We start from the raw sequence: 24333 nt of genomic DNA, 5'->3' as shown, positions 1-24333 counted from the left end.
TTAATGTACAGTCTCACACTTTGGTTTAAAAAATTAATTCTTTTGAATATAAGATTGGGGAGATATTGCTACAGAGTGGTTTGAAATGTATTTGGGTGTTCTAGTGAGCTGCAAGGTTCTAGTAGAAGTCCCGACCTGTCTGATAGATCCCCCAAAAGCCAATGCACGGCTAGGCCAGGCTGAAGAGGCATTGTGTGCTGGGCGAGGGAGGCAATGCTTCATTATCATCCCTGTCATCATAGCTCTAGAGGGCATCCCAGGGGTGAACATCTTCTCCAACCTGTTCAACACACAGAAGAGGAAATGCTGTTGCTGAGCTCTTGTCAGAGCATATGTAGAGGACAGTATTGAGATTTCCATGCCCCATTTTGGGAAGAATGTTAATAAGTGGAGGAGTGTGCAGCGTGCTAAAGGGGTCATCATTCCTGGGAGGTTCCATTGAGAGAAATGGGAATGTTCAGCCTGGAGTAGGGGATACTTGAGGAGAACCATCTGCGTCAGTAAGTGTGTAAGTGCTTGGTCCAGTGCCAAGTGCTGGAGAGAAATAGGCTGAAACATAGTCCCTGTCCCCAGATTCCTCAGACACCATGCAGACAGTGATGTACCAGCCAGGTAAAGGCAGGATTAATTGGCATTAATATCATAAAGAAGACACTAGCAGCGGGCTGGTGGGGGGTGGTGGAAGGGGGCATGGGAAGGGCTTCTTGTGGAAGGCTGGATTTGAACTAAGGCTAGAAGAGAGCCAGGGAATCTAGGGAGTGGAGAAAAAGAGGAAGAGCATTCAGGGCCCACAGGGCAGCCCGGGAAAAAGGCAAGGAGTCGGGAGATGGACAGTCTTGTTCTGAGGGTAGCAAGAAGGCAGGTATTACTGGATCGTAGGCTGTGTAGGGCAGTAAGCTATGAGAAGAATGGAAAAGTGGCAGGGACCAGGGTGATGGGCTTTACAAGAATGAGAATTTTTTTTGGGGGGTGGGGTAGGCAGTGGGGTTAAGTGACTTGGCTCAGGGTCACACAGCTAGTTAAGTGTCAAGTGCCTGAGGGCAGATTTGAACTCAGATCCTCCTGACTCCAGGGCTGGTGCTTTATCCACTGTACCACCTAGCTGCCCCGAGAATGAAAATTTTGATTTGATCCTGGATGTATTGTGGAACCCCACTAGAGTTTGAGTTGGGGGCTGACTGCATTCAAGGTCACTTTGGGAGCTGAGCAGATGGTGGACCGAAGTGGAGACTGGAGGCAAGGAGGTTCATCGGCAGCTATTGCAGTCGTCCTGACATTAGGTGATGGGGGTCTCGGATGAGGCTGGTGGCAGTATCTGAGAAGAGAAGGGGGGGCTTGTTACAGAAGATGGGACCTGAAAGGTGTCTTCAAGTATCGGAAGGGTTGTCACGTAGAAGAGCTAGCAGGAGTTATTCTTTTTGTCCTGCTGGGCAGAAAGCAAGCATTGGGTGGTTTTAACAAAGAAACAGATTTGAGACTTGATATAAAGACACATGGCCAAAACAGAACCCCTAAACCCTCCCCTCTTCCATACTTCCCTTGTTAACTGTTGAGGGCACTGCTTTGTCCCCAACTGGACTCAGCCCAACTATCATCCTGGACTTCTCAGCTGTCTTTGCTCTAGGTGTCCAATGTGTTTCCAGTCTCATCATGTCTGTGTTCACAGCATCTTTCATCTCATTCAACCACTCTGTTATAATTAGCTCTTGACTGGACTTTCATGACCATCTTCTGATCGCTTCCCTGCTTTATCGATGTTTGTAAACTCCAGGGGTTCGCTGTCACCACCAGCTTTTTGTCTGTGTGGCATTTAAAACCTTTATAACCTTGTCCTTTCCTGTCTTTTTTTTAAAAGAAAATTTCTATTGATGTCTTTCCTTTTTTAACACCACCATAATTTTCCCCAGTGTCCTTGACCCCTCATTATCCCGGAAAGCCATCCTATATATGAGAAATATTTTTCAAAGAAAAAAGAGAAAAAAAATTATCATAATTGTTCAGTACACTGAAAAATCTGAAAATATTTCTAGTATGCAACACTTGTGCACCTCCTACTTCTGTAAAGGGCAGAGTGGTAGCATGTTGTCATGTCTCTTTTTTTCGAACCATACTTATCCTTTGTAATTTTGCCACACTTTCCCCCCCGTTTTGGTGGTTCTTTCTGGGTTTACATTGTTGTCGTTGTCTCTGATGTTTTCTTGATTCTGTTTGCTTCGCTCTGTATCAGTTTGTGGAGATCTCTCCATGCGTCTTTGTATTTATCACATTCACCATTTTTTATAGCATAGTAATGTTTCATTATCCCTTGTTTGTTTAAGAATACAACTCCTAGTTCTAAACTGATCCAGCCATTCTGGAGAGCAATTTGGAATTATGTCCAAAACCATGCATATTCTTTGACCCAGCAATACCACCAATAGGTCTGTATCCCAGAGAGATTTAAAAAAAAAAAACAAAAAGGGAAAAGGACCTATTTGTACAAAAATTTATAGGAGTTCCTTTAGAGGTGGCAAAGAATCGGGAATGGAGAGGATGCCCATCAGTTGGGGAATGGCTGACCAAGTTGTGGTATATGATTGTAATGGGATGCTATATTGTTCTAGTAGAAATACAGAGCAGGATAATTTCAGAAAAACTTGGAAGGACTTACATGAACTGATGTAAAGTAAAGTGAGCAGAACCAGGAAAAGATTGTACACAGTAATAATAATAATATTGTATGATGATATGCTCTTCTCAGCATACAATGATCTAAGACAATCTCAAAGAACTTATGATGAAAATGCTATCCACCTCCAGACAAAAAAACTGCTGGAGTCTGAATGCAAATAGAAGCATACTTTATTTTGTGTGTGTGTGTGTGTGTGTGTGTGTGTGTGTGTTTTGAGGGGGGGTGTCTGTTTTGTATTTCAGCATGGCTGATATGGAAATGTGTTTTGCATGACTGCATATGCATAATCTGTATCAAATTATTTGCCTAGTCAAGGAGTGAAGAAGGAAGGGAAGGAGAGAATTTGGAGCTTAAAATTTAAAAAAATCTTAAAGTATTTACATGTATTTTGAAAAAAAAGAAACACAAAAATGTAAAAAAAAAAGAATACATGTTTTACGTAGCTAAGCTGAGAGAGAATGTGATCTGCTTTTCTTCTGATTTTTTTTTAATATTAAGTCACATATCCATTCATGTACCACAATTTGTTTAGAGATTGTCCAGTTGGTAGGAATTATCTTTGTTTCTGATTTTTTGCTATATCGAAAAGTGCTGCTATGAATATTTTGGTGTATTGGGGACTTTAATATCCATGACCTCGTTGGGATAAAAGCTCTGTAATGGAATCACTGGGACAAAGGGTCTGGGCATTCCTAGCTTCTTTGTTTGCATAGTTCTAAATTGCTTTCCATAATGGTTGTACTGATTTATAGCTCCTCCAGCAGTGCATTATTGTGCCTGTCTTATGGAAAGCCCTTCACTGTTGACTGTTCCATCTTTGGTTCATCTTTGCCAATTTGCTAGGTATGAAGTGAAACCTTTGTTTTTATTTGCAGCTCTGTTATTAATAAGAGGGGTATTTTTATATGGTTGTAAGTGGTTTGCAGTTCCTTTTGAGAATTTTTTATTCATATCCTTTGACCATTTATCTGGGGCGTGGTGAGAGAGAGAGAGAGAGAGAGTGAGTGTGTGTGTGTGTGTGTGTGTGTGTGTGTGTGTGTGTGTGTGTGTGTGTTGGATACCAAACTCTTATGAGAGAAATCTAATAGATTTTTCCCTCCTTCATTTACTTCCTCTTTTCCAGATACATTACTTTTGTTTTTGCAGAAGCTTTTCAGTTTCATAGAATCAAAAGTTATATATTTTTTATAGTTGCTTCTGTCCCTTGTTTGGTTAACAATATGTAACCTACCTAGCTGTGAGAGAAGATATGATTTGTTTTTCTTCTGATTCTTTTTAATAATAAGATCTTTAATGTTAAAGTCATGTATCTATTTAAAATGTATTGTGGAATATGCTGTAAGATGCTAGTTTAAGCCTCATCTGTAACACATTGCTTTCCAGTTTTCCAGAATTTTTTATCAATTAAGGAATTCTTTTTTGAGTAACTTGTTTTCTAGTTTATTAAACACTGAATTGAGTTCTGTTGTTTCTGAGTCTTGCCTAGTCTGTTCCATTGATCTACCTACCTCTCTATTTTTAACCAATACCATAGATGAATGGAGGAAAATATAAGCCCAACTTCAAGTGTTAATAGATTGAACAATCTAATAAAATGAAAAAGAATGACAGATTGAATATCTGTTACTTACAAGAAATGCTCCTAAAAAAATAAAGGCATGCACAGAATAAAAGTGAGAAGCTGGAAAATAATTTTCTGTATATCAGTTCAGACCAAAAAAGTGGGAGTTGCAATTACACTATTTGACAACAGAACCCCCTCCCCCCCGAAAAAAAGCAGAAACAAAATAAGGAAAACAGTTACGCAGAGAGAAACCACAAATAACAAACCCATGTCACTTTCAAATTTGTCTGCTCCAAATGCCTTAGAATCTAAATACATAAAAGGAAAAATCAGTTGATCTACTGGAAGACAAAGATAGTAATAGAGCAGTGGCAGAAGATTTCAGGTGTCTTGCTCTCAGTTTTGGATAAGTCTAACAGAGAGGTAAAACAAAAGAGGAAATAGAGTTAAACAAGTTCTGGAGAAACTTGATCTAAAAGACTTATGGCCTCTTCTAAATGGAACTGCTTTTCTTTGGCACCACATGGAATTTCTACAAAATTGACCATGTACATATGGCACGGACATATTGCAAACAAATATAAAAAGGTGGAAACAAACACATACTTTCCAGACCATAGTGTAATAAAAGTAATCAGATCAGGGAACATAAACAAAAGACACAGACCCAAATGGAGACCTAATGATGAAATCCTGAATGAGTGGGTCGAAGAACAAAACATACAAACAGTCATTTCATGTGAGAAAATTATGATGGTGAAACAACCTACCAAAATTTCTGGGCTGAAGCTCAGACAGACTTCAAGAAAAATTATGTTCCCACAAATACACCTTAACAAAGTAGAAAAAGAGAGGATTTATGATCTGAAAATGGACTTTTAAAAATTTGAAAGCTAACAAATGTAAAAGAAACGTGAAAGAGATATTAAAAATTAGAGGAGAAAGGACTTGGAAGTGAACAAACCAAAGAAATGATAAATAAAACTAAAATCTGGCCCAATTTTACTAAATCACCACAGTAGAAAATGGACAAGGCGAAATCTTTCCCCTCTTTCTAGCCTTCTTCCGCTTGATTCTTTTCCATTTAGTCTATAGTCCTGGACCTTGGGACACTGGCTTTCTCACTGTTCCTCTCCTACGCTCCTCCATCTCCTGATTCCTTACCTTTTCACTCCCTGGAATGAATGCCTGCGTGAGCTCACCTCCACATAATTAGTTCTCTTGAGTTCCTTCAAGATTTCACCTTAATTCCCACTTGTTGGGAGCTTTTTCCTGGTTCCCCCACAGATGATTTGGTCCCCCTGAGATTGCCTTCCATTTATTGCATGTTGTCTCTGTCTTTAGAATGTGAGCTCCTCCAGAAGTCTCTTTTTGTGTCTCTAGAGCTTATCATTAGCATCATACCTGGCACAAAGTAAGTGCTAAATATATCTCTGCTGATTGACTGGAGTTTTCCAAAAGTGGAATGGAATGGAATGCCGTATAAGGTAGTGGCTTCTTCATAGTGGATTTCTGTTGCAAAGGCCTATGACCACTTGTTCAGATATGTTGTAGAGGGCTGGGTTTTTGTTGTTTGTTTGTTTGTTTGCTTTTTTAGTTATGGTTTGTATCATATGGTCTTTGAGGTCCCATGAGATTTTGAAGAGAGCAGACAAGGCGTTGGACAAATGGCAGGGCAATATCTAACAACCCGAAGGTGACTTTTGGGAGGAGATAACGGTTATCTGGAAACATTTGAAGGATTATAATAAAATAAAGAAGATTAGGCTAATAAAGAAAAAAAACCTTTCTAATAATTAGAGCAATCAGAAAGTGGGTTGAGCTGTTCAGTTAGGTATTGAATTCCTCATCAGTGAAGGTGTTAAGCCCACATAATTTCTTGTCTTAGATGTAGAAGAAGTTTTTGAACTGGATAACTGGTTGGACCTAAGAACCTCTGTGGTTTCTTCAGTTCTAGAAAGAAATATTTTATTATTTTTGATCTTAAGCATCTTCTTTCCAAATCCCCCTTCCCCCCCTCAGGGTTTGGGTCCTTGACCTTTATTTTTATTAATTTAGGGTACTCCGTTGAGGAAACTTCCTGCACCAGTGAAGATTGTCAGTTGCTTTGTAGCTTCCAGCGGTAGAGAACTTGGCTGGGGCACTGCAAGAGGTCAAGTGTCTTGTGCTCAGGATCACAGAGCCAGTCTGACAAGTCCTGTTCTCCACCTACTACACCACACCCACAATGTACCTAAAATTAGAGGGACAAGCAATGATTGACCTCTAGGAACCTCCCTTACTGGGTGCCAGGTACTCTGCCAAACATACAATTAGAAGAAGTGGGACAGTGACTGTCCTTTGTCTCCAGGAGCTCATGTTCTGGGGTTGATAACACGTAAAAGAAAGTTCAGCTTCAGGGGGCTGGAAAGGCTTAGCAGTCCTAAGGATTCTTCAGTGGGGTGGCTGGCTAAGTCCAGGGTTCCTTACGTCACTTGGTCATATTACAGTTCTTTGCATGTGGAGGAAGTATCATTGAGGCATCTGGTAAGACCTGGTAGTATTCTTATCTCATTGGAAGGAATAGAATTGGCAATTCCTGCTTTATCCAGGCCATGACAGTAGTCCAAATGGATTCTGTGTGGCTTAGGGGTGGTGTGTGTAGGGGAAATGTGAATGGGGAAGAGAATGGAATAAAAGTTAGCTTTCCGTGGTGGTGAGTTAAGAATAAGTCTAGAATGTTTCCTGCCTCCATAGTATTCCTGTGTAAGGTGTGTTGAACTGAGTAATTCAATGCTACTTCTTCATTGGGGATTTCCATAAGTATTCAGAAGTCATAGCAATGGAAGACCAGATGGACGGTAAAAATGCTTTTTGCATTGCTTTGTGTTTTGCTTGGCTAATGTTATATATTTAGTAAAAAGCTTTAAGACTTGAAATGTTGGTCTTGATATTATTACCAGGATAGCTCTATTGTTCCTGTGTTCCAGAAATATACATTTTTGGTTTCCATGAAGCTCTTTGTATGTGTAATTTAATCGATTTTATTAAGTATGAAAGATGCAGGTGAGGGAAACAGTCTTTTTTTTTCTTTTCAATTTTTTTCTAGTCCTGAGAAGTTAGATGTCGAAACTGTTATGAGCATTGACCATCTGAAGCAGAAAATTCCTCCAGCCCTTTTTTATAAGGAAACATACTTAGGTGCAAAGGAAGGTAATGTAATACAACTTGATTAAAAATATTTCATGATAAGCGTGGATTTAGTGCCTTACTGTGTATTTTTTTATGTCAGTATTGAAGAATGGAATGTATTGCAGCCTTTATGAAGTTATAGAAAAGACGAGAGCTGGAAGTAACTTGGAGAGTTTAATACAAAGACTAGAGCGAGAAAAACTAGTGAGTAAAACTGTTTAAATTCTTCCTCATTCTCCCTTAGGCATGTGCTTAGTAATAAAGCAGACTAATTATTCAGATCTTGTTTTACTTTACTTTTATAGTGACATGGCACAATCCCTGCCTTGGTTGGTACAGCTTCTGGTTTGTTGGCTTTTTACTTTGTTTAAAGCCTGTGCTACCTCTTCCATCTTACATAATCTTTCAGATGTCATTGATAGTGAGTGGCTTATCAGTCACATCGGCAGATTCTTTTACTCCCTGAGGATATAGTGTATCCTGATCAGGTGACTTCTTAAATTCTTACTTAAGTTAGGTATCAGCTTCTTTGTTAGTCATTTTTGTTTATTTCCAGGGCCAGAACAGATAAAAAAGAAGCAAAATAACCAAGCAGCTCTGCCTTCACTTGTTGGCAGTTATCCCTTCCACCCCAAAGAGGAGTTCTGTCCTTTTGATTCTCTTCTCCACTCTCAGTTTAGCTTAAATAACCTTCTTATTGTAATTCTTGGAATTCCTTGCCAACTTCAGGTCCTTTTGAGCTTTAACACACTTTTCATAGGACCGTGCTGCCCTTGTGTTTTGCCCTTCCAGCTGCTTCGGTCCATGTTTTGGACTGGAATCTCCAATTTCATTGCCATAGGGAAGTCTTCTACAAGGCATCTCCTACCAGTACAGTTGGATGCACCTGCTCTGAAACTGGAGGCTTCTGGCAGCACTGAGATGTTAAGTGTCTTGGCCTCAGTCATGTAGCCTTGACTTGAACTCAGGTCTTCTGACTCTTAAACCAGCTCAAGACACAGTGGCACAACAAATCTTTTGGAAAAAATCTAAGTTGGTGGCATTGGTGAGTTCCCTGTGCATCCCCATTGGTATCTTCAGAAAACTAATTCCTATTTTCTTCTTCATTGGAATTATTTTCCTTTTTACGTTCAGAATTTCAGTTTTCCAGTCTTTCCTGAACTGACTTCTGCTGTCCGTGAAATTCTGCCTTTTTCTGAACTTTTTCTTTGAAATCTGTTTGACCCAGATCTAGGGCACGTGTCAGATGGCATGCCTCCCAGTAACCGTTACTTCCTTCCTGTTAGCGAGAATCAGTGTAGTATTTCTTCTGGCTGATGGCCCCACTTTTTGAGCAATGCAATTATCATTAAGGCACATGAAGCAGTTATTGCTCTGAGGATGCAGCAGAAGCTATAAGCATTTACTAAGTACCTACAGTGCGCCTCACCGTGGGAGGATCCCCTGCCCTCAAGGAGCTCATGTTCTGTCAGGGGATGCAACATGTAGACAAATATATACAAAACGTGTGAAATAAACACAAGGTAACTTGGAGGGGAAGAGTATTAGGAAGTGGTAGCACCAGGAAAGACTTTAATATAAAGGAGTGATTCTTTACCTGGCGTCCACGAGGGCGTTCATGGACTTGGTTAGGGAAAAAAATTGTATTTTTATTTTCACATTTGCTCTCTTAACTTAAATTTAGCATTTACTTCAGTTATTTAAAAGCATGATTTTGAGAAGGACTCAGACTGTCTTTCCCGTAATGCCAGAGAAACTCATGACACCCAGAAGGTTAACTCTCAGCATAGAATTGACTTATGGATTTGATCATAATGAAGAAGAGATTGCAAGGTGCAGGGGTGAGGTAAGAGTGCATTCCTGGCAAGAGCATGACCATTGTAAAGACATGGAGACCCAGGAGATGCAGTGTTATGGTGAGGAAAAGCTAGAAGGCCAGTTAGACCTGTCCAGGGATTCTGGAGAGAATGGGGATGGTCAGGTTGTGAGGGGATTGAAATGGCAAACAGGAAAGCCATTTTGGCTGGTGGGGAGGAGGCTCTGGCAGGAGTCAGAAGTGGTTGGGTTTTAGAGATGTGGTCGAGGTCAAGAGGGAAAGAGCGTCATGCCAGGGCTGAGAACTGTATTGGAAAACTGACGGTTCCCTTAACAGAAAGAGGAAAGTTCAGGAGAGGACAGCGTTTGGGAAAGGTAATTAGGTCTGTTTGAGGAATGTTGAGCTTCAGACGTCTGGGAGACGTGCATTGGGAAATATCTGGGTGCCAAGATGAACATATCTGGGAGGTGACTGGGTAGAAGGAAAACTGCCTGCTCTGTGTTTTAGCCCCCTTTCTGTTGGGCATCACTGGTGTCTGATTCATCCAGACTTGGAACCTTGGTGTCCTCCTCAACTCATCCCTTGTACTTACCTCACATATCTGCTATGTCAATAAGGATTGTTGTCCCCTTACAGTGTCACCACCTGGCTGCAGACTCCCTTGCCTTTGCCCTACTGCAACAGTGTTCTGGTAGCTGTCCTCTCCCAAATCTCTACTCTAGTCCATCTTCCCCTGAGTTGCTGAAGTGATCTTCTTAGCGTTCCCCTCAGACCGTGTCACTTCCTGCTCAGTAAACTCCGGAATCGTAACCTGGCCTTTTCCTGCTTTTCCATTTCCCTGTGATCTAGTTGCATCCTTCTACTTCATCTCTGGACTCCATCCCTACCTTTTTGCTGGCTATCCCCTAGCCTGGAATTCTCTCTCTTCTGCTTTCCCTGGTTTCCTTCAAAACTCAGTTCAGATCCTACCTTTTGCAGAAAGCCTTTCCTGGGTTTTCTTGCAGTGTCCCATTCCCTTCCCGGCGTGCCCCCCCCATTATCTTCTATTTACAATGTATATCTTGTATGTATGTAATTATTTGAATGTTTTCTCCCATTAGTCTGTGAGCTACTTGAGGGCAGAAACCATATTCTTCCTTCCTTCCTTCCTTCCTTCCTTCCTTCCTTCGTTTTTAGGCAATTGGGGTTAAATGACTTGCCCAGGGTCACACAGCTAGTAAGTGTCAATGTTTGGTCTGAGGCTGGATTTGAACTCAGGTCCTCTTGACTTCAGGGCCGGTGCTCTATCTACTGTGCCACCTAGCTGCCTTCCTTTTTTTGAACCTGAAACACTTAGCATTGTGCTTGACACGACACATGGCACCACTTAAACTTTTTGAATGTTTACTGCTAGGTCCAAATTAACTCGTACTAATTGACTGTCTCTCTGTCCTCTGTCTCTCTCAAACTCTCCTAAACGAATTCCATTAACATAGTGATTTTAAAAGAAAGGATTCTGCAACGGAGTAAAACAAAGGTACATAGCTTAAGTTCAGGGTGTTTTGATTGACTAAACAGCACAGTAATAGGTTAATGTTTTCCCCTTTTTGGGAAATGTCCTCAGAAACCAGTTACTGGTTTCTTTAACTGTTCCCTCCCCATCTAGCCAAAGGTTAACCAAGAGGTATGTCTCTCTCACTCCTGGTTAGTTCACAAAGGAGAGACGTCTTTTAGTTTCAAGAGTCAAGATCCTTCCTTGAAATTAAATCTGCTAGTCAGGGAAGACTGATTGGGTCTTTTGATTTAAGAGACTGTCATGACATTGTCATAAGGCTCTTAATATTTCACAACTTAAGTGAAGCCTTAATTTCCTATGCTTGCCTGTGTACATGGGATCTGATGAATTCACAAAGAGAGTCTAGAGGAGGTACACGAGACAGCTTTAGGACGAAGGAATGATTGTAAAGTGGAAGAGTAAGGAGGGACTAAGGGAATAAGCATTTGTTAGGTGCCTGACACTGGGCTCAGCCCTTCACAACCATTACCTCATCTCATCCTCACCATGACCCTGTGAGGCAGGGTAATTATTATCCTTATTTTACAGTTGAGGAAATGGGCAGGCTGAGGTTAAGTGACTTGCCTACAGTCACGTAGCTAGTAAGTGTCTGAAGCTGAATTTGAACAAGAATAGTGGAAATTATCAAAGGCTTTGGAGAGCTTCCCTTTCTGTTATGATCTGCCGCCTTCAACCTCATATATATCACTTTACTTTTTTGGGGGGTGTGTGGCCTTTTTTTCCTTGGTGGTGAGATACAGTCACTGTGCACTTGAAAGGTTGGGGAAGGTGTCTCACTTATTAGAATGTTATGTTACTATTTCTGTCTTTTCTTATTGGCTACCTGATGTCTTAATAAATGGACATTGACTTCTCTTAAATACTGTTATTTCATATCCTGTTGTAATTATCTGTTATGTACCCTTACTGATCTGCAAGCATTATGAGCACAGAGCCTGTTTTATGTAATCTTGGTTTCTTTCTTAGTATTTCTTACAGTGCTCTATCTGCACATAGAAGATGCTTAATGAAAACTAACCAAACTTTTGCAATTTTGGGGTTCTTATTAAGGTTTCCTTAGCCTAGACAACTGCCCAGATCCATAGTTGAGTGTCAGTCCTGAATCTCTTCTTGTTTGACTCTTGAACAGTCGTTGCTTAACCATCTTTCAGTTTCTTCAGAGCATCTCTTGCCTAACCACTTGAGGCTGGGTCTCTTCTGTTTGCTAAGCCTATTTCTTACCCTAGCCCAATTAAAACTTTTGAGCCAAAATGATTATTTTATAAAAACGAATATTAGCCTTTCTCTTTACTAAATATCTGGCTGAGTAGTTTCTTCAGCTAGAGTCATGGAAGGACACCATTCCTTATTTCTCTCTCAACTTTATAGTATTCTAAGTAGTTTTTTTTTATAATTGTATTTATTTTTATAAGCATTTGTTATCTCTTATCTTACTCCTACTAAACAATTTAAAAAAAGAAAAGAAAGCTCTGGTAACAAATGTCTATCTTATATAGCAAAACAAATTCTCCAACTGGCCACATCCAAAAAATTTATGTCCCCTTTGATGTTCAAAGTCCTATCCCCTCTCTAGCAGGGGGTGGGTGGTGTGTTTCCTCTTGAGTTCTTTGGGGTGGTGGTTTAATCATTGTACCATTCAGAATGCTCAAATCTTTCAAAGCTGGTTTTCTTTCTTATGTTGTTCTCATTATGTAACTTGTCCTCCTGGATATGCTCTCTTCACTCTACACCAGTTCGTAGAGATTCCCAGTTTCCTCTGAAACTTGTCCATTTCATCCTTTCTTATGTTAGTGTTAAAATATTGCATTATTTGCATGTGCCATGCTTTATTCAGCCATTCCGCAGTAGATGAGCTTTTCCTTAGTTCACAGTTTTTGGATCCTACAGAAAGAGCTGTTATAAATATTTTCGTACATATGGGTCTTTTTCCTCTTTGATCTCTTTGGGGGAAGGGGAAGGAGGGTTGGCTTAGTAGTGGTATTGCCGGGTTAAAGGGTATAGTTCCAAATTGCCTTCCAGAATGGGTAAGCCAATTCACAGCTTCACTCAGTGTCTGTTTTCTCACAGTGCCTCTATTATTTGTTGTTTTCCTTTTTTGTCATCTTTGCCAACCTGATGGAGTATGAAATGGAATCTCAGAGTTGCTTTAATTTGCATTTCTCTTATTAGTGCATTACAGTACTTTTCCTTTTGGATATTGATAGCTTGTGTTTCTTCCCTTAAAAACTGTTTGTTCATGTCTTTGGATGATTTATATATTGGGGAATGGCTCTTATTTTTTTGTAAATTTGAATCATTTCTTTATATATCTTGGATATGAGACTTTTATCAGAGAAACTTGCTAGAATGATTTCTTTCCCAGTTACCTGTTTCCCTTCTAATTTTAATTTCATGTTAGTTTTCTTTCTGTTGCTGCCAATATTTATTTTGAATGGTCTATGATTATCTTAATGAAGGGCACCTTATAGTATCTTCCTTTAATAGCTAATAGCTGAGGATTTCTGATCCTTTTTAATCTGAAGATTTACTTCTACTTAACCACTACTTCATTTCCACTGAAATTTGATTCATAAATATTATATAAAACTTTTATAATCACAAAGATAACAACATATTTTTGGGAGGAGTAATGTTTGGCAGTTTTTGACTACCATTCTTAAAAATTAATTTTTTTACAAATGAATTGTTTCATTAATATTTTATAATTTTTTATTTATCATTTTATAATGTTTTAAAATCATTTTATCATTATTTATTGGAAAAATAGGATTAAAAAAGTAGCTGGAGCCCTACTCTATTAATTCTCTCTTAACTTGAACATTATGCCTTTTGCTTCCTAAATTTTTTTAAAAGAAACTTGTAATAGTGTTTTTTTCCGATTAAAAAAGAAGCAACATGTGGTTTGTATAATGTTGTAAATAATAGCAAAACGGTAATTATTTTTTTTCTGAAAATATAGGTTCTTGTTAAGCCTTTAGGAGACCGAGGATACCTTTTCCTTCTCTCTCCTTGGCAAATGGCTTCACCGTATGGTAAGTACCTTTTTAAAGGCTATTCTTTTATGCAGCCTTTCCCCCTCTCTTTGCACATTCCCAGTGCATTTTGCTTTTGTTTTTACAGAACATCAGACTGCCAAGACTAGAATCCTACACGCTCTCTTTCTGTTTCAGGAACCTAGAGGAGTAGTGAGTTGTAAGTTGTTAATAGAATTAGTGGAATTAAATGTTGTTACTTTTATTTATGTATCTATGTCGATATCGATATGTATCAGTGGTGTTGACAGTTTATTGCAATGTCAGGTTTACTTACTAATTTGTGTTTCTTTAGCTGTCTGAGAAGTTTTTGAATTTCATCTTTTCATATGTGCCTCAGTGTTTGGGGGCTCTTATTGAAAAGAATTAAGTCTATAAGAATCAGTATGACTTGATTTACAAGAGATATTTCTTGTTTGAAATGACATTTTAACCACTCTAAATGTTTTATATAGTTATAGCTAACAGATTTCCTGATGTTATTTAGACAAGCTGTTTAGATTCACTAATCTGAATTAGTTTTCAGGCTAAAATTTGTGTTTAAATTTGACTGTTAATATCTATTTATGAAAATAGACCATCCAAAACTATTGGATATAACTTTGTTCTAAGGGATACTTGTTTTGCTGTAATTTATATTGTACAATTAAAGTTACCAAAGTTTATTTTGACAATTTTTACTCTTGTGAGATTTATACACTAGATACTTGTATTCTCATATTCATTTAGTTAAGATGTTCTCTTTTGAAGGAATATCCTCCCAGGCCTCATTAGAGTGATCGGAAACTACTGAGAGTTTTGATGTGGGGCTGGGGGCTGGAGGCAGCCTCCAGTCTGAGGTGCAGAAGGAGGGCCTCTCCTGGAGAGGTTCCTGCAGAGATTCCTCTTAGTAACTGATGTGCACCTAAAATGTATCCTGAAGCTCTTGGAAATCACTCCAGTAACTAGCATGTGTCACTAGTGTGCTGACCTGAAAGGTGCTTCTTTTGTAGGAAAAGAAAGGGGTTCATCTTGACTCTGGAATGACCATCAGCAAATCAGTAACCTTACCGAGCTTCAGTTTCTTCCCCTGTAAAATGAGGCTACTAGTACTTAAATCATCTACTCCACAAGCTTGTTGTAAGGGAGCTACTTGAGAAGTTACAAAGTGCTGTTTCTCAGTTAGAATTTGCTGTCATTTTGGCTATTACCGAACGACTAGTAAAGCTCTAGTTGGGCTAGGTTTTGGCCCACTTGAGGGAGTGGTACCCATCTAGGAATGGGTTGGTTTTTACATGTGCTAAAATAAAATAGACTCTCAGTTCACTGTAATGAGAAGATTAGTTTTTTACCATTATCATGTAAATCAGGTGTGTTTTGTCTTTGAATTGGAACTGTATTTAATACCTGTCATATCCAGTAATGTGTTTTGCTTTACTTTAACAGCACAGAAAGTGTTACCTAAAGTAGTAACACAGGAACGTCATGAGACCACCCTTGAGAGCATACCAGGAATCATGAAATTAATTCCATCTATACATTTTGCGTTAATTCAGTGTCGTAAAGATTTAAGTTTTATCAATACTACCACTTTCAGTACTGTTGTTGAAAAGCATATAAGCGAATATTTTAAGCGAGGTTTTGGTTTAGGTAGACGTAGAGAATTTGTCATGTATCCATATGACCCACGCTTAGATGATAGAAAGTTCTTATATTCAGCTCCAAAAAACAAGTCACATGTTGACAGTTCCTTGCACAACTATATTTTCCAGTCTGAAACATATCAATTACCTGTTTGTAAAGTTAAGGAACTGATGGAAGAAAATAGGAAAGTTCATCAGTTTAGTCCAATTTCTGATTATGAAGGGCCAGAGGAAGAAGTGGACTTTTTGAAACTCAAACTTCGAAAGAGAAATAGCTCCAAGAATGACACTCTCATAGGCGGGAAGAAGTGGAAGCCGTCTAATTCTTGGGACTATGATCAGGACAGGCTCAAAGAACTGATTAATTTAATTCAGTGTAGGAAAAAAAATGTAGGTGGGGAGTCTGATACCGAAGAGACGAGAGACAAAATTGGCCTGAAAAGGAAGCACGGGAATCATCCTGGAAGTCTGAGAAAGCACCGAAAAGCCAGCGAGTCATCTGAAAATAGTCATTTGTGTGAAGGTAACTTGAGATGTCCTCCATAGCTCTGACGTCTGCTTAGTAGCACAGAGCCTGTCAATTTCTAGACTTCTGTTGATTGTTTCCCTGTTTAATGACAGTTTAACCTTTTCTGTTACCAAGCATTTGTTTCTTCTCACTCCCAGCTCTCTTCCCACTGATGAAAACAAAACCCTTGCTAACCGATTACTGTGTATTAAGCAAAACAAATTTCTGTATTGGCTGTGTTAAAAAACGGGTTTAATTTTTAGTATTAAAGTGCTAAAAAGTTAATGGAATTTTATCTTAGGCATCCTAGCTCAGTGTTAGTAATTAGATTTTTAGAAACAATGAGCAAGGATAGGGGGCACCTAGTTTTGTAGGAATAACGTCATATTGAATAATTTGATGCTAGGCTTTCCTGACCATATTTTGGGATTTGATTCTTAACGTAGGTTATACCTTCAACTTATCTTTTTCACAAATGTTTTTTAATATATAACATCTGTTAGTGCTACATGAAACCTAGAAATATGCTTTAATTTAGTTTGGAAGTACTGCCGTCTCTTCTTACACCGATGAAGTATACAAAGTCCAGGGCAATATTAATTTGTTTAGAGCCATTTTTAATGAGTATTTGGAGGGGTTTGGGGAAGAGCTTAAGCAAGTCACTGCTTTCACTCCACCATCTTGGCTCTGCCCCCCACCAGGGCAATATTAAAATCTCATTTTGTCTTAGAATATGCTAATCAGTTTCTTTTAGATGAGTACCTCTTTTTTTTGTTTATACTAGAATTTAAAATGCAGTAAACATTTGATTTTCTCTATCAGAATTCTTATTAGCTAGTAATTTACTTCATGCCTGTGATTATAAAGACTCAACATGGCAAAAATTATTGACCTCAGAGGTCATCTGACCCGACTTGTAGTATATATCTTTGATAAGTGGTCATTCAGTTACTATTTTGATAATGCCATTCTCTACCAAGGCAGCCCCAGTACTCTTTTGGACAGCTGTAATAGCTAAGAAAATTATTCTTTATGAAGCAGACATCTATTTGCCTTGCTGAAACTTGCATCTCATTCCTACTTCTGCCCTCTCGGAACAAAAATATACCCAACCATTTTGTCACGTGATAAACCTTCAGGTACTCTGTATGCTTCGTAGTCTGTCACTCGAGATTGCTATTTCTGATGTGTTTTTTGTCCTTCATTCTTGAAGAGGACCACGGCATCATGGGAGTGATGCCATGACATGCAAATGAATTAGACTTAAGTGAAGCAGCTCTGTGCAAAGTTACCAGCCTCACCTTCCTGTCTGGAGCCATCTGGGCCGAATGGCAAGATAGAGATCAGGACAACTGGAGATGGGCCAGGATGCAGGGGGAGCCTTTTAAACTAAGGTCTTTACAGATCTCAGTTTGACTGAGGCAACACCCATTCAGTAATTAAAGCTAGGTTTAAAAAAATAAATGTTTGGGGGTGCGAGTGAGACAGACCAACATAGACCTAGTCTTTGTGCCAACCTTGCAGTTTAGTTAAGTGCTCTGTGTTTTCATAGCCACTATGTCACGTAAGTGCCTCATGGAATTGAAAACTTTGTAAAAAGACATTTTGGAGATGGATAAAGTGTTTTGTTTGTTTTTATTTTAAATTTGCATTTGTATTACAGTTCAGTAACTTAAGAATTTTTTATATAGAGTAGTAACCTTTATTCTGCCCTTCCTATGTTAATTGTCAGTGTATCTTTTATAGAGGTGAAAAGTTGACTTGCAGTTACTTTAATTGAATTCCTATTTGTTGAACGTAGCACCCGAGTTATTAGTATTTCGTGTTTACTTGATTTTCAGTTGTTCATGTTGTTCCAGGATTATCCTCATTACTTTCAAGTTTCAGTTGAATTATGGTTTCGTCTCCTCCCTTTACTTTACTGTTCTTCTGTTCTAGGTTCTCCACGTTCTGTTTTCTCACTTATCAGTGGATTCGGTGGACATGATACTGACTTGAGACAGCAAGATAGCTCTGACTCTGGAATTACTGATACACGGGCCCTGATTAAGTTGCTTTTAGAAACTCTCACAAGTTCAAGAAATTTGGATCCGACTCTGGCTTATTCTGTCAACCAAGCCTTAGGATGCGGTGATGAAACGAGGGATGATCTGAGGCCAAAGCATGAGTATGAGTTAATTTCTGCACAGAACAAGGAGGAGTATGAGCAGCCGAGTTGTACAAAAGTAGAAAATATAAATTGTAAGGATCCCAAAAGCCCGATTGTCCTGGAAGCTGATGCCTCATCTTTAAAGTATCCTGTTGATGTTGACCTAAGAGTCTCCTCCAGTGAAGTTGGCTCTGAGCCCAAGCTCCATTTGAAAGAAGTAAGCAGCATGTGATGTGTGCACAAGTGAATACAATGATGCTTGCGTTAAGGATTGTGAACTTGTTGCATGTGCTACACGGAAGTATCCCCAGCATTGGGATGTGAGGCCCTGTGTTAAGTCCTTGCTCTGAGAATTATTGTGTGCCCATTACTTGACCTTTCTGACCCTTAGTTTTCACACCTGTAAAATTGGAATCATACCTATGTACCTACCTGTTGGAGTTGCTCTCAAGAAAATGAGGTGAAATGGCAGAAGACGGAGGAATTGCTACTCTTAGTGAAAGGAGAGTTGATTCACATGGGAATTCCCTTTGGTGCTAATGGATGGCCAGAATCTTTTAATGGAAGTTGAATTTTACTAGAAAGATGATGGTCTTTTGGTTGGGAAAGACAGGACTGGCCCTTCTCTCCTTATTTTCCCTCTTCGTGGAGGTTGTTGTCCAAGATGAATAGAGAGATAAGAGAGTAAGAGCTGTGTTTGCTGACTTAAGGCCCAGATGAAACACAGCCCTAGAGTAGTGAAAGAACTGGCAGATGTGATTGCTGTCAGTTATCTTTGAAAAATTATGGAGCATGAGAGCTGCTGTATGGGATTAGAGAAAAGAAATGTTCTAGTTTTTTTTTTAAAGGTAGATAATGTTGCTCATGGCAAAATTCTAGAAATTAATTTAAAAAACAATTATTGCCGTCTTTTGGTTTTATATCAACTCCATTCCCAAATGTGTTTCCCCTGCCCCCAACCTCACACCAATCCATTCTTTGTAACAAAGAACAAGATGGGAAAATTTAAAAAAAGCGGTTAATCAGTACCGACCCAACACATCTGAGCCTGACAGTGTATCCCCCATATCCACAAGGCGCTTCATTTTCTTATCTTTAGAATGTGTTGTTAAAAACGAATGTGTTAAAAATGTAGAATGTGTTTAAAAAAAAAAGATGCAATCATAAAAAGTCGTCATGGCTTCATCAGTAAGATTTCCCTTTTTGGACAGGACTACCAGACACGTAGAATGTTCTTGCATGTAAGTTGCCTGGTGTTTAGTATAAAATTTGATAAATTTTTTGTTTCTTGAGTGATTTTGGTTATTAAACTACAGTATAGTTAAGTGGATTAAAACTGACTAAATTATGGAATATGGAAAGTGATTATATTCCACATATATACATGTGTATATGGCATGTGAAAAGTATTTCTATGTATGTACACATGTACATTTATATATACATATGTGTATACACATAAGTTTGAATGGAGTGGGGAGAAAGGTTATAGTAGCTGGATGGGATTAGGAAAGGCTTCATGTAGAAAGTTGGTGGTACTTGAGTGGAATTTTGAAGAAAACTGGAAAGTTTCTGTGTCATTTTGGAAAAGATGATCTCTGTTATGTTGCCATAGGAGTCAATGTTTGGCCCTGTTTGCTTTAATTTTTTTTAATTAATGGTTTAGATAAATGCACAAACAATGCTGTTATCATATTTTGAGATAACACAAAGCTAGGAGGGATAGCCAGCATACTTGTCGACAATTGCTATTCAAAAATATTTCAGTATTTAGCACATAGTAGGCATTTAATACATATTTATTGCTTGATAAATATAAAACAATTGCAAAAGGTAGGCAGGTGATACTCGTGCAGTCTTTTGCCTTGGTCAGAGGGCAAACCTGGCATATTGTGCCCCTTCTTTGACCTCATTTTAAGAAAAATGCAGAGCAGCAGAGGAGTCTTACAAGAAGGTCCTCCAGCATGTTGGAGGGCTGCACAGTACGTGCCTTGTGAGGGGCTGTTGTTGTGCTTTGTCGATCCCTCAGGATCCCGTAGGAGTGGAGGCTGCCAAGCCACCGTGGCATTGTTAGAAAGAAAAACTTGAGCCACCCAAACAGACTTGTTACTGTTGAGCCCTGTGGTTTCTTAGGAGGTTTACCGATCTCCCAGTTTGGAAACTGTGTTCCCTTCAAGGATGTATATTGGCAACTTGCTGGTGATAGGAGAATTTGCTTGGGTATTGAGGTTAAAAGACAGAGCAAATATATGTTAAAGGCAAGATGGGAACTTAGGTTTTTCTGATTACAGAGTCAACTTTGTATCCATCTTGTTAGCAGGCCACTCCTCTCAGCAGTCAAGGCCATGCGCCAGTGAGGCCCAGAGAGAACATATTGTCTCGTTGGAGGTCTCCAGCAAAACCGAACAATGGCTTGCTTTGAGCACATTGTACAAGGGAATTCTTGTTCAGATATGTGTTGGAGTAGTTAGTCTTTGAATTAATTCTTTTACAACTCAGATTCTGTGCTCTGTATTTTGTAGTTGGAAATCAAAACGTAACAGTTTATGTAGCTATACTTCATTAGGTTTGGTTCTTTTAAAAAAATAAATTAGGACGAAGAATTTGTTACCTCACAACACTGATTGTAGTGAAAGAGAAGTCAGAGGTGAGGTAGATGGCTTGGGGTCAGAGTACCAACATTACTGAAATATTTCCAAATAAGTATTTTCTGACTGAGAGTCAGATGGGAAAAGATAAAATGAAAAGCTGGGCTGAGAGTGTTATGATATTAAAAAAAAAAGTAATCTAATCTTAATGTGGCCTCCTTAATGGAGAGTATCGTCTTGTTAATCTTATATTACATTGGGATACAGATGAGTAGATGAAAAATGGCATATCTTAGCATTAAACAGATACACAGTTATCCCTTCCACATCACTGCTTTCGCCTTCACGGTTTCAATATATTGTGGGTTGGCATAAAAAATTAAATAGTAATTTTTTGGGGAGGTTTGTGGAAGCCACAGATAATGTGCAGAGGCCAGCAGACAACACAGAACAAGTTTATTAACTCAGAAATACATAAAAATATGTGTATAGTATTGTACAAATATCAAGACAAAAAGAGAAGGAAATCCAGAAATCTGGAAAACTTCTCTGGTACACAGGGAGGGCAAAAAATTTTTATGGGAAGTTTCCAGATTGCAGGGGTGCTGCACTCCTAACCCCAATGTGGAAGGGATAATCATACAGTTATTTCACTTCCTAGGCTTTTCAGTAAATAACAGGTTGGCTCTTAATTTCAACAGTTGGCAAAAATTTTAATTGGGCATTGAAACAGTTATTAGGCTTCTGTTTGAATTTAGCACCACTGTTCCTCATGGTGGACTTGGGGTAGGTAGGGAAGGTCTAGGTCTTGTAAGATAGTGAAGAAACTGGAAACATTTCCAAATCACCACCTCTAAATGCATGTCTTTTTTTTTTTTAATTGTTTTAGGGAAATAGTAATAATACTTATTTAAACAGTTCTTTTAATTAGAGAAAGAATAAGGCAAGAGGGTCAGATTTAACTTTAATGATATTTGTTAGGATTCATTTTTGAAAAAAGTTGGTTAAATATTAGTATGAGAAAAAAACCACTTTTACTATTGATGTTAAGAGATGTATAAGAGTATGTACATTAAAAGAGGTGTTTTGATTTCCTTAATTTTTAGGATCCAAAAAGTAGCAGCGTGAGTAATTTTGATAATTATAACCTGGGTGCTACTACACCCATTGAACATTGCAGCCGTAAACAACACTCTCACTCAAATAATGCCACGGAGGGTGGAATGCATTGGAAACTAATTCCAATAACAGGTAAGAACCAAGTACATTGACACTTGATGTTTCCTGAAGTCAAGGAATGTAAATGTTTAGTTTTCTAAAGGTGTGCAATCTTCCTAGGTCCGTTTCTTAGGTCATTTTTTCTGAATGTAATCTCTGATAAAATATTAAATGGGGGCAGCTAGGTGGCGCAATGGATAGAGCACCGGCCCTGAAGTCAGGAGGACCTGAGTTCAAATTCGGCCCCAGACCAAACACCTGACAGTTACTAGCTGTTTGACTCTGGGCAAGTCACTTAACCCCAATTGCCTAAAAAAAAAAAAAAAAAAAAATTAAATGACATCTTGTGTGCAGGTTTTTATGGCTTTCTAAGCCTCGATTCATACAATAGAGATACCGCTTACTAGGTGAATTTGGCTTGCAAGGGATACTTTTCTCATTGAGTAGCCCACTTGTTGCTGGTGGCCCTTTACCAATAGCTCCCAAATGTGGTAGGTGCCCACCACTAAGTCAGCTGCTCAGGGATACAAAGAAGCCCAAAGCACTGTGGTCTTGGATCTTGGAGAGTGTGGCATTTGAGTTCTCTGTGAAAGGGAGATGACAGAAGTCTTGTCTTTGATAAAGGTTCCCTATAGTCATTGCTGATCCCATGAAAAGATATCTTCTCACTTTAGAAGACGTTCACCAAATTAAGCTAGGAATGACTTTGCTCGAAATCCTTGGGTTGGAATAAAATTGTCTTCTGAATAGAGAAAGTTATTTTAGAGAACATTTTTGTTTTGATGACTTCACGTAGTGAACTGACAAGGAAAACTTAATTGAATTGAGAGCCAGGAAACTGTTCAGAGCAAGCTGAAAAAGCTGTAAATTCTCAGTCTGGGAGATTGAGGCTTCATTACTGCTATGTTGTGTGGCTATCTGTGACTCAAATGTCATTCTTGTTCATCTTCAGATTGGCTTGGTGTTAGTTGCTCTTATAGCATATCCTCTTTTTACTGTTTATTGTTAGTCCTTATTAATTTTTTCCAAGGAAAATGGCATTTTTCCAGAATGAGTGACTAGATATGACTTAGCCATTTCTCAGACAGAGGCATGCTGAGGGGCTTTCTGCAACCCTGATGAGCTCCTCTGGGGTTGAAAGCAGTCTCAGGGCTTTACCAGAAAGGAAGAGACCATATGACACTGGCAAAGGAGGGTGTGATGCCACTCCTAAGAGAGAACGAAGCTGGGTTCACTGTGAAAACAGGAAGATTGTCTGGACCACGCTGTCCTGATTTTCTTCAGGTGGATTCTCTGTGATTTCCCCACTTTTTGGAAAATCATTTGGAGAATGTCCGAATATCAGCTTCTAGTCTTTAATATTAAATGTAGCCTCCTTAAGTTTTTTGTAAATGGAAAGGGACAATGGAACATCTTATCTAAAAGTTATACATTAGGAAAATATGACAGGATTATTGTAAGCAATATGTTACGTACAGTGTGTGTAAGCTTTTGGTTTGTCTGAAAGGTACTAAATGGATTTACTAGATAACCTTTGGAGAAAGTCCACAAATGCTAATTGCTGCTTTCTCCCAGGAGGTAATGCAAGAAGTCCAGAAGATCAGCTTGGGGAGCATGAGGATAACCAGACACCAGGTGAGCAGGGCAGTTGATTTGCTTTGTTTTCTCCCCACAGTGTGCCCGACGCCAGGACTGCTGCTGGCATTTCTGGTCTTAGTAACCTAGGAGGGCATTCTGATTAGGTCCTGAAGTAACTAGAGATGAGTCAAAGCCTAGAAAGGAAAGGGAGCCCCGTGTACTGGTAGTACAATGACTCATCAGCTAATGTCAGATATACTTAGAGGAGTTTTTTCAGGAAGTCATTGAATTTCCTTCAAGGTTCTTTTCATCTATAGCAAGTTCAGTCTAGTGTCCTGGCACAAAAGAAGACAAGACTTATTTTGCTGAGAATTGACGATAAAACATGAGATGATTGTAGCATTTATTTTAAGTACTCTTTTTTGAAGTTCTTCTCAATTTCTTTAGACAATTTAAAGACGAGTTTGGGGTTCCTAGGTCCCAGCTTATCGTTTAATCTGAGGTGGTTTTCTTTGGCTTTTTTTTTTCTTTTTTGTTCTCCAATTTAATCAGGCTCTCGTATACGGGTTATGTGTGTATTTGTGGATATGTGTGTTTCTATATGTGCATATATATGTGTATATATATGTAGTTATAAAATTATAGCTATCTAAACTCGATTTCTTCTCAGTAATTTTGGAAGTGGTCATAGAACTTATTCTGTCTTAGGGTCTTGTGGTTTCATTAGTATTTCCTTTTATTATGTTGCATTTTTTTCTTTGGGCAGTTTGCTTCAGTATCAGTTTCTGATTTGGAGGATAAGGCCACATGAGTGATTTTTGGTTTGAACAGATTTTGGTAGTGATTGCTTCTCTTAGAAAG

General features: G+C 38.8%; 1 protein-coding gene across 5 annotated transcripts in view; it reads left to right on the top strand.

The window, feature by feature from the left end:
- The window catches only part of TASOR (transcription activation suppressor), an 84806-nt gene that overhangs the window by 36759 nt on the left and 23714 nt on the right, over positions 1–24333 (top strand). For 3 of the 5 annotated variants that reach the window (XM_020970578.2, XM_020970575.2, XM_020970577.2), the window contains 8 exons: positions 7324–7427; positions 7507–7610; positions 13737–13809; positions 13898–13969; positions 15235–15954; positions 17878–18305; positions 21783–21927; positions 23470–23529. In XM_020970578.2, coding sequence (XP_020826237.2) covers positions 7324–7427; positions 7507–7610; positions 13737–13809; positions 13898–13969; positions 15235–15954; positions 17878–18305; positions 21783–21927; positions 23470–23529 — 1706 coding nt within the window. The remainder of the gene's footprint in view (positions 1–7323; positions 7428–7506; positions 7611–13736; positions 13810–13897; positions 13970–15234; positions 15955–17877; positions 18306–21782; positions 21928–23469; positions 23530–24333) is intronic. The other 2 variants (XM_020970576.2, XM_020970573.2) reach the window with 1 other exon arrangement.

The sequence above is a fragment of the Phascolarctos cinereus genome, unplaced genomic scaffold (assembly GCF_003287225.1).
Source record: "Phascolarctos cinereus isolate Bilbo 61053 unplaced genomic scaffold, phaCin_HiC Scaffold_4;HRSCAF=312, whole genome shotgun sequence".
NCBI classification, from domain to species: domain Eukaryota; kingdom Metazoa; phylum Chordata; class Mammalia; order Diprotodontia; family Phascolarctidae; genus Phascolarctos; species Phascolarctos cinereus.
Note: the sequence above shows the minus strand (reverse complement) of the source record. Positions and strands in the feature narration are given on the sequence as shown.